We start from the raw sequence: 10443 nt of genomic DNA, 5'->3' as shown, positions 1-10443 counted from the left end.
CGTCCTAAAATCACTCTAGGGTCAGAGACAAGACGGCAGAGCAGAGGGACCTCAGCCGTGAGCACAGCAAACTCACAAGTAACCGCTGAACGACGTCAGCCAAGAGGACTGGGTCAGCCGGAAACCATACTCCACGTCCAAAGACACAAGGAAGAGAGCCAGCGAGACGGCGGGAAGGGCGCACGAGCGATACGACAGATGCCATACCCGGGGGTGGGGGGACCTGCAAACCAGAGAATAATGACGCCGCAGGGCTGCCCCACAGGAGTGAGAGTTCCCAGCCGCAGGTCAGGCTCCCCAGCCCAGGCTCTGGCAGCGGGAGGAGGAACCCCCCGAGCATCGGGCTGCGACGCCGGCGGGGCTCGACTGCAGGAGCTGCGCGGAACTGGGAGAAGCAGAGTCCGCTCGCGCAGGGCGCACCCGGGCCTCGTGCGCACCGGGCCTGACCAGCCTGCGGGTCTCGGAGGGTCTCCCGGGGAGGCGGGCTCAGGGGTGGCTGCAGCCCTCTCTGAATCGCTCTGGGACGACGTCCACGGTCACAGGGCACCGATGGGGGTTGCCGGTAAACACACGGCGCCCGGTCAAATTCAAATTTCCAGTCAATACTGGTTTTTTGGTACGTGTGTCCCACACGTTGCTCGCCCTAAGAATTATTTGTGTGTATCTGGAGCTTGAACGTAACGGTGCCCGTGCCATGGGCTGGGCCTGCCCGCCCTGCCCGGGTGAGGGTGGAGGTGCGGATGGGCAAAGCTGGCCCCGCCGCTGAGGTGTGGCAGCCTCGGCCTCGAGGTCTCCGGACCTGAGCGGAAGATTCTCCAGTGGCCGGGGACTTGGCCCGCAGGCCCCCCAGGGGGACGATTAGGCCAGAGGAGTCCAGCAGTTAGGGGCGTATTTTCATCTCTTTCGTAGGGGACGGGACCTTGCAGCCGGGGTTGGGGGCCGGGGGTCGGGGGCGTCCCAGTAAGTGCCTCCCGGCAGCAGACCCGGCCGCGCCGGGGGTCATCACTGACCAGTGTCTACACAGTGGCATCCCCCAGAGAGCGGGGGTGGGCAGGAGGCTAGAGGGGCCTCCTGGAGAGGCTCCTGCTTCCGACTGGACTGTCAGGCTTCCTCAAAGAAGTCAGAGACTGGGGGCTCGGCTGCTACGCTAGTCACCTCCCCGGGTACCTCAGGTAGCCGAGATACGTCCAGACCACGAGGCAGCGACCGTGTGACAGGCAGGCAGAGGCACTGCCCCGCCCCCCGCCTTCAGGTGCGCGTGCGCAGCAGGGAGAGCGGCTCGGCCGGGCACCGCGGCTGCTCTCGGGACAGCCCGCCAGAGCCCGTCGAACGTAATGGTGCCGCGGCCCTGAGCGAGCCACAGCGCTGGTCCCCAGGCAGCCCCAGCTCCCTGACCTGGGGCAGCACACGTCCCCAGCGGGTTAGGAAACCTCAACGCCCGTTAGGGTGGCTGTTATCAAGCAAACAGGCTAACAGGCGAGGACGCTGAGAAGCGGGAGCCCCCGCACGCTCTTGGAGGGAACGTGAGGCGGTGCAGCCGTCCTGGAAAACGGAACGGGGGCTCCTCCAAAGATTAAGCGGAGCTACCGTGTGGCCCAGCAATTCCACTCCCGGCACCGACCCAAAGACCTGAAAGCAGGGTCTCGAGAGATGTACGTCCACCCAAGTTCACAGCAGCATATTCACAATAGCCAAGAGGTGGAGGCAGCCCAAGTGTCCATCAGCAGATGAAGGGTAAACACACGGTGGTCCATTCACACAGCGGAACATTATTCAGCCTTAGAAAGGAAGGCAATTCCCACACAGGCTTCCAGCACGGATGGACCTTGAGGACAGACATTATGCTCAGTGAGATACACCAGTCACAGAAGGACAGATCCTGTAGGATTCCACTCACGTAAGGGACCCAGAGGAGTCAGATTCCTGGAGACAGAGGACGGTGGGGCCGGCGGCCGGGGGAGGGGGAGGAGGAGCTAGTGTTCAACGGGTGCACAGGATCGGCTTAGGAAGATGAGAAAGTTCTGGAGAGGCTGGTGGTGATGGCTGCACAGCAATGTGGGTGTGCTCAACAGCAGTGCCAGCACTGGCCCAGTCTCCCGCTCACCGCAGGCATCCTTCCTGGCCCCTGCTGGACGCGCACTGCTGCCCAGGGCCGGGAGATGAGTGGGTCCTTGAGGGGGTGGGGAAGGCAGGCCAAGCTTCCCAGCTGGACATCAGGGTGTGGGGCTGTGCCCCTGGGGCAGGTGTGGGACCCCTGGGGCAGCGGTGAGCCGGGGGTGGCCGGGAGGGGAGCCTGGAGAGAGGAACAGCGGGGTCTGGACAACAGAATGGGCACCGGCAGAGCTGGACGGCCTCCAGTGCCTGCCCTGCCCAGCCCCAGGACTGGAGGGAGGACGAGGGCAAAGGGCACCTGCGTCTGGGGTGTGTTTCCACTACCTCGGCGAACCCGCAGGGGAAAAGGAAGGATCCTTCTCCAGACCCGCAGGCCTCCGCGAGATGCCGAGGGCGTCTGGGATTGTAGGACCGTGACCGTGACCGTGGCCGTGGCCGGGGCTGTGACCGCAGCCGTGCCCACAGCCGTGGCCGGGGCTGTGACTGGAGCTGTGACCGGGGCTGTGACCACGCCCGGCCGGGTGAAATCAGCTCCTCACACCCTCCCAGGGGCCTGTGTGGGGACCGAGCTGCTCTGCCGGTTACACCGCGGGTGACTCATGACTCAGCATCCGTGGGGACTTTTCCTCGGAACAGAATCGCACCCTCCTATCGCAAGGAGGCCAGGGACCTGGGAGAGAGGCGATCAAGGCCCAGAGAGTGAAAGAGAAAGCGGTCGACACGGGCCGCCTGGCCAGCTCACAGGTCGGGGGTGTGAATTCTCCAAGCCAGCGGCCGGCCTGGCTCCCTCCAGTTGCTGTTTGGCGGGTCTGCCGTGGAGGCTGACACCTGCGTCCCCAGGCCCAGGCCTCACCCTTCAAGTCACGCCCGGGTGCCTGCAGCTGCAGGGACTTTGTTCCGGACTAAGTGCCTCTCGGTGAGCCCCACCACCCGGCTGGCAACTCTCCCTTGGCCATCATGAGGTTCCAGCTCCCCTGTGTCCACCCCACACAGGCAGGGCCACGTGTTCCCCTCCGGAAACCTAAAAACGTGCCAACAGCCGGAACATTCGAGTCCCGCTCCGCACGCAGCCCCGTCACCTGCCCCAGAGACACCGAGCGCACGGCAGCCGGACCACAGGTGACCACGGCTCCTCGGCCCACGACCTCTGCAGCCACCAGCCCAGAAGCCGAACTGCAGCCTCGGCAGCGACGGGCCCCGGTCAGCACCAGTCTTCTTCCAGCTCAGGACCGACCACAGAGGCTCAGCGCTCCCCTCACCAAGCTTGTGGGACGCCACCTTCCAGCCCCCCTCGGCCTCCCTGGGCCACGGCCCCTGTCAGGGCACCCGTGCCCGCTCTCGGCTGGGATGCTCTCCCCCGCGCCCGCCTGGGGTTTTCTGCCGAACAAGGGATTGGCGGGGCCGCCCCCTCACCCTGTGAGCTCAGCAGGTCTTCACTCACATCCACAGCCCCATCCTGGAGCCGGCACTGCCCCAGGGCCTTTGCACTTGGCAGCCAAGGACACATCTTCCTGGAAGTGGCCCTTGCAGCTGAGGCCCCCCTTCTCACCCCAGAGCATCATCAGAACCCACGGTCAGGACGGAGCGGGGAGACGGCCGGGCACCGACATCTGAGCTGTGCCCGCGGCAGTCAGATCAGGGCCCCGCACGCGGTAGGCAATCCATCCCCCCGGCTCCGCTTCTGAGACCAGGGACGTTTTGCACCCCCACTTCGCGACCTGCCTTTAGGTTGGGGATAATCGCCAGGTTGAAGCTTATGACGCCCGGGCAGGTGCCGCTCCGGGAGAAACCACTGGCCTCCACGGGGCAACCCCACTGTGCTGGGCGGCTCTGGGGCCTCAGCCAGTCCGAGGTCCGCCTGCCACCCTCACTCCCTGTGCTCGGGCCACCAGCAGCCTCTGCCGGGCCCCACACCCTCCCGGCCTCTGAAGCCGGTGAAGGTGCCCCCCCGGGGTCAACCAGGCTTTACCTGGACAACGCAGGGCCCCTCTGAGGCTCCTTGCAGCGGGGCCGCTCCCTCCGGGGGTTGCACTGATTCGAGGGCCTTCCGGTGGGGAGGGCTCGCCCACAGGCATCCCGTCACCCATGAGAGGCGCCAGTCGGCACCACCGCGAGTGGTGGGACTGCCATCAGCAAGCCCTGCGAGCGCCCTTTGCCGTCAAGTAAGAGCGAGTGAGAACGAGGCGCCCGCTGCCCCGCCCAGGCACCACCCCCCGCTTGGGCGGACGGCACCCGCGGGTCCCCCCCCCAGCGCCTCGCGCGCACGCGCTCCGTGCCAAGGATGCTGCGGTGGCCTCAGCCTGGGGCGGCGCCCTCCGCATCCCCAGGACCGTTGTCCCGTCTGCCCCTGACATCATCACTGGCAACCCTGGAGCCGCCCCCGTGCTGCCGCAGCAGCGGGCGGGCGGGCGAGACACTCGCCCCACAGGTTCCGGGTCACGACCAGCTTCCGCGCAGAGCGAGTCTGTTCCCAAATGTGAACCAACTTCACGCCGCCCGCGGTCACCGCCGGGACAGGACACAGCGGCCAGGGACGGACACGGCCCCGCTGAATTCCAGGGGACACCTTTGTCCCTGCAAGCCGGCAGCTGATGCGAGAACGCTCACGGCCTGTGCTCGGTGCCGCGTCCCCGTGGACACCGTGAGGGGCGCTCGGCCGAGGCGCCGGGGGGGGACCCCTGGGTCTGAACAAGGGTCTGCGTGGGAGGGCGCTTTGGCCACGGGGAGCCGGTGGGGGTCCCTCCTGCAGGGCTGCTCTGAAGGCTGCGGATCACCGAGTGGCACTGGGGGTGGCGAGGCTGCAGGGCACCGGTTGGGGCTGGCGCTCCGCCACTCGCCAGGTCGCAGCCTCTGTGAGCTCCTCGGGTCACCCCTCAGTCCCGCTCTCTCACTGTCCAGCCCACCGGCTCCAGGACACAACGATCCCCTCCCACTGGTTCCAGGGCCGCTTGGGAGCGGGTCCAGCCCCCTCCTCCTGGTGTAAGCAGACAGTGGGAGTCCCTGAAGACAGAGAACCAGGCACGGCTTCCTTGACCTCAGAGAAGATGTTTTTTGGCCTAAGCCACTTCGTCACTGAAGCCTGGCCACAGTGCCTGCCCTTGGACAGGTCTCGGTAATCAGTGATCTTTAGGGAAGTGAGGGAACGTCGGAACAAACGACAGTAGTCAAGGAACAGGAGTTCAAGGAACGCCAGTTCCGTTCATCCCTAGTTCCTCCTCGAGGGACGTACACCACAGCCTGATCCAGCCTCTGAGCGGTCCTGCAGGAACTGCGGCCCCCACCCAGCGGAGGAGGGACAGCGTGATGATGCGGACCCGCCCGACTTCAATACCTGCCCCAGCTCTGTGCTGATCTCTCCTCTGCTCAAGCCCCTTCCGGGAAATGCATGTCCCGTTCACTTGAAACTGCCCCAATCTTGCTTTTCGGGGAGACCCTGCTTTGGGGAAGATCCCGGGTGTTCTCCTTATTGCCGCAAGCAGTAACACATCCTTCCTCTCCCGCCCTCTGGCTTGGTTGTGCCTTTGGGCTCAGCACCCACCAAGAGGCGGACCCGGTTTTGGGGTAACACTGGGGCCGCCTCCCCGTTCTCGGGGAGGATGTGCAGGGCTCCTGGGCTGCAGGGTGGGCGCTCCAGGACGGGCTGTGGGTGCAGGCTGGGGCCTGCTGCCCCCTGGCTCCCCCTCCAGCTCTGTAGATGCAGACGGTGGCGCTGCCCGCAGGCCAAACCAGGTGCCCAGAGCAGCGAACGGAAGACCCCCGGATGGCGGCCACACGAAGCCACGACGATGCCACACGGCGGGGATGCCCTCGGAAGTCTGGGGAGGCAGGCGCAGGCGTTGTGCCTAGTCTCCTCTGCACCCAGGGGGCTCAGGGAGCCCCAGAGACACCTCCAGGCAAACCCATCTGGCCCCCAGTGGCACTGCTCAAGAGCCCGTGTGAGGGTCCTGCAGCTGCTGTGACCCGGAACCAGGAGCCGGTGGCTTAACTCAGAAACGTCCGCTCCCGGCTCCGGGGCTGGAAGTCTGATGGCGCGGTGTCGCAGACCGCTCCCTCCAGAGGCTCTGGGGGAGGGTCCTTCCCGCCTCGTCCAGCTTCTGAGGCTCCAGGCGGTCCTGGGCTCGTGGCCGCGTCCCTCCAGCCTGTGCCTCCGTCTTCACGTGGCCTCTCTTCTGTGGGCCTGTCTCTTCCCCTCTGTGTCTCTTAAGGACACATGTCTTGGATTCAGGGCCCTCGGGTAACCCAGGATGACCTCATCTCCAGACCCTTAATCACATCTGCAAAGACCCTTTTCCCGGTAAGGTCCCATCACAGGAACCGGGGGTCAGGGCAAAGGACACATCTTTTGGGATCACCATTCGGCCCACTGATAGCCTCAGAACCGGGTCCCACACACATGCCCAGAGCAGGGGCTGAGGGCCGTGCACGCAGGGTGGGCAGTGCAGAAAGCAGCGAGTGCCCTGAGCCCCCGGCCCCGCCGTGGGGGGCACAGCCCGGCAGAGACTTGGGGCAGTGAGGCCTGGCCCGCCCAGCAGACAAGGCTCTCTGACACGTGGTCCCAGACGGGCGGAGAGGCCTCGCTGGACCCCTGGGCAGCCAGGCTCCGCATCCGCGACCTGAGTCCCCCACCGCGGGTCTGCTCATCTTACGTGCATCCGTGAGCGCCCCTCCCCGTCGTCCCAGCCCCCCACGTTCTGAGGCCCTCACGATCTGCCCTTAAAGCGCGTTTCCAGGACCCCCTGAGTGCCCATGCTTCCGGCCACCAGGCCCGGGAAGTGCGCAGCTAAGACCTCTGGCCACAGATGCGCCGCGGCCCCCGGCACATCCTCGTCTCAATTCATCGTAGGCAGCGGGCACAGACACCTCCAGCCCAGCGTTTCAGACCGAGGTGTGATCGGGGCTTTCCTGCAGCGGTCGGCGCCCCGAGGCAGCCACCCTCAGCAGACCCGTGGCAACACTGCTCTCGTCAGGGGCGCCGTGAGGACCTGCAGGCACTACGCGCGTCGGACGGCGAAACCCTGCAGGGCGGCAAGGACCAGGCAGGTTTGAAGGTCGGGACCCCGCAGAGGGCGTGCAGTGGGCAGGTGCCCACGCCCTGCAGGCCACCACAGGGACCTTGTCCACCGGAGGCAGGGGTCTCGCCTTGTGCCATCTGCTCGGGGGAGCACCAGGCGCTCAGGACCTGCAGCCCCTGCCCAGGTAGGGGAGCCGTGGCCTGTGCGGCGCGGGCAGCCTGGCGGCAGCCGGCTCCACCCGTGCTGTGGCCCAGGGGCCCCTGAGGTCCCGGGGGCAAACGCTGACCGCTCTCTGAACACGGGCACATCTGTGTCTGGTCCCCTCGGCTCTCTAACACCCCAGGCCAGTGGACACAGGTGGGTGGGACGGAGGTGGGCTGCTGGCCTCACCTGCCAGCTTCACGGCCCCTCCCGCCCCCCCACCCAGGGAGGTGGCCTTTGGTAACAGGGGATGAGGGCTCAGCGGCTGCCCAGTGTGCCCGGCACGGCCTTGGCCTTTGCTCGTAAGCACGGTACCGCCTGCTCTGCTCAGTCTAATCCAGGCGGAAGGAGCGCTCGGGTTTCCAGGCAACAAGAACAGGAGCCCGGCCCGGGGGAGGGCTCAGGTGGCCGGCAGGGGGCGGGGCCAGGGTCGGCAGGGAGGCTGAGCTGAGACAGGCCCGCCTACGGGGACGGAGGCCGCGACCCGCTCACGCGTAACGAGCACCTGTGTCCTCCTGCGGTCGTCCCTCTGCGCGCGTCTGTGTCCTGAGCTCCTCTTGTAGGGACGGGTGCGACGAGGGCCACTCTAGTGACCTCCTCTACCTTAATTGCCTGTTTACAGGCCCGTCTCCAAAGACAGTCACATTCTGAGGTCCTGGGGCTCAGGGCTCCGATAGAAGAATGTTGGGGACACAAGCCGGTCCGCAGCACGGCCGTCACGGTGTCACGGTGTCACAGCTGCCCCTGGTCCACCACCTGTCATCTCCTGGACGGAAGCCCCGAGGTCCCGGGGTTCTGTTTTCTCCTTTGCTGTGTCCCCAGCTCCTGGACTGTCTGACTCAGCAGCTGCTAAGCACACGTGGTCAGTTAAGCTTAAATTTAAATTAATTAAAAAATTTAAAAGTTAAATCCAGCTCCTGGGTTGCACTGGCTGCATTTCAAGCGGTCAGTGGGCACCTGTGGCCAATGGCCGCCGTACGGACAGCACAGACGTTCTGTAGGACACCTCCGCCCAGGGCACAGGGCTCACAGGAATGAATGAATGGACGCACGCCAGCATGGCCTCCCGTGCCACGCGGTGAGAGAGAAATGAACGTTCACTGTGTCGAAGCCACTGTAACTCGGAGACCCAAGTCCCATCCCGTGAGGCGAGTCGGAAGCGCTCAGGGGTCAAGGGCTGTGGTCACCACCTGGAACGACGGCCACTCCCTGCAGACCCGGGAGCTGGGCACGGCCTCTGTCGTGGCCCCGGGGCCTCGGGGCCGAGCCTCACCCCAGCCACACTCGGCCACGGTCACGCTGCTCTGCCTCTGGGCCCTGCGGGGCCGGCCACCCTCCCGGTGGACAGGGCCACCCCACAGAGACCTGGACTGACCCGGTCCCTACACGCTCCACGGGCCGGAGCGGCACAGGGCTGCAAACCCTGGTGACCTTCCTAACGGAGGAGGAAAGCGTGCTCTCCCCCCTTCTCCCCAACCCCCTCCTTCTCTGTCTGCATCTCTCTGTCTCTGTCTCTCTCTCTGCCCCCCTCCCCCAGGCTGAACTTACTGCCCAGAAAACCTGGCAGTGAGCTGCCCGCTGACCCGCCCCGGGCCACTGGCCATGTGGTACCACCCCACGGGGCCCATCCCCCCACACCCCCACTCTCCTGGTGGCCCCCGCTCTCCACGGGGCCCATCCCTCCACCCCCGCACTCTCCTGGTGGACCCCGCTCTCCAGGCAGCGTGTGTGGAGCTCAGGGCAGACAAACGCAGCTGGACAACCAGAGAAGAAAACGGACTTCACTCCCCCGTTCCCACCGCAGCGTGGGTGCCGGGTCCTGAGCGCTGGCGGAGGCCAGCAGGGGCCGAGGAGGGCGCGGTCCTGTGCATCAGGAGACGCAGTTCCCCTGAGGGAGGCCCTGTGTGTGCCCCGCCTGCCCCGGAGCCTCCAGCACCCCCGGCAGCCCCCCCGGAAGGCGGCCGTCCCCACAGCCCCGGAGGTGAGCCCGCCCACGGAGCTCCGGAACGTCCCAAGCATCCCTCCCCAAAGAGCTGGAGATGCTCTGAGCCGTGTGGAGTGTGAACCTCCCCGACTCTTCTTGGGTCCCGCCCCGCTCTCCCACCCGAGCTCCAGGCAGGGAGGCAGGGAGGCCGGCGCCACACACCTGCCTCACTCAGAGGCCGCCCGAAAGGACCGGGCAGCCCCACAGAGGTCAGAGGGCGGCTGGATGGCGGGAGGGGAAGGCTGCCTGGACCAGTGGGCTCTGAGCCCCTCGCAAGGGCCTCGCCGCCACACACATGTGCACACACGGACACTCGTGCACACAGAGACACAGGAGCACATAGACACACATGCACGCGCACGCACGCACACACACACGCACGCTCCCTGCCCGTGGTCAAGACACAGCACACACGTCAACCCAGGGCACCGCCCGCCTGCTGGGTCTCACCTCGCGTGTGGCCCCTCCAGGGCACGAAGCCGGGACTGGAGCCCCCCAGGCCGACTCTGAGCAGGGAGGCTCACCGCGCCCCGAGCGGGCAGCAGCGTCTCCCTGTCGCTGGGCAGAGGACCCACAACCGCTGAGGCCGCGAGAAAGGACCCCGACGCCGAGAGCCCCAGGGCGCCCAGCACCCACCCTTCCTTCCACCAGAGATCTGGCCGCCCGCCCTGTCTGTGGTTGGGGACCGCCAGCGGGAGAGGGAGGGGGACTCCGGTCTGTGCCGCCTGCTGAGGGCGGCCCTGGAGCTAACAGGGGCCAGTCTGCAGAGACCCCCGGGCGTCCGGGGGAGGGGGCGGAGGCGCCTGACGGGACGCCCTTCTGTTCCCGCTGGGTGACCGAGCCCCATGGGGAGCCGGTCAGGGGTGGCAGTGTGGCCCGGGGCGTCCTGACCTGTCGCCCCCCTCCGCTGCCAGGACCAGGAAGGGCCACACAGGAGGTCACTTGAAACAGGAAGGTCCCTGGACAAACACACGCCGGTAAGAGGCCTGGCCTCGCACCCTGCAGAGAGTAATTTCGATTAAAAAGGACCACTCCTGGGAGAGCCTGCATGGTGTGAATTGATTTAATCAACGTGGCCTCTCCCGGAAGACAAAAGGCCAGGGCTCCGTGGGAGGAACGGGGCCTGCGGGAGAA

The 10443-nt window shown here is 66.3% G+C and overlaps 1 protein-coding gene across 1 annotated transcript; it reads left to right on the top strand.

Moving 5' to 3' along the window:
• Positions 1-240: 240 nt before the first annotated feature.
• LOC138414031 (collagen alpha-1(I) chain-like) lies at positions 241-10145 on the top strand. The gene is made up of 15 exons (XM_069540534.1): positions 241-562; positions 910-1046; positions 1253-1420; positions 1573-1652; positions 2522-2633; positions 3106-3312; positions 3841-3883; positions 4364-4540; positions 6318-6406; positions 6672-6766; positions 6876-7086; positions 8541-8665; positions 8863-9026; positions 9130-9306; positions 9961-10145. The coding sequence occupies exons 1-15, from the start codon at positions 241-243 to the stop codon at positions 10143-10145; spliced, it is 2292 nt and encodes a 763-aa protein (XP_069396635.1).
• Positions 10146-10443: the final 298 nt, after the last annotated feature.

The sequence above is a fragment of the Delphinus delphis genome, chromosome 3 (genome assembly GCF_949987515.2).
Source record: "Delphinus delphis chromosome 3, mDelDel1.2, whole genome shotgun sequence".
In the NCBI taxonomy this organism is placed as follows: domain Eukaryota; kingdom Metazoa; phylum Chordata; class Mammalia; order Artiodactyla; family Delphinidae; genus Delphinus; species Delphinus delphis.
Note: the sequence above shows the minus strand (reverse complement) of the source record. Positions and strands in the feature narration are given on the sequence as shown.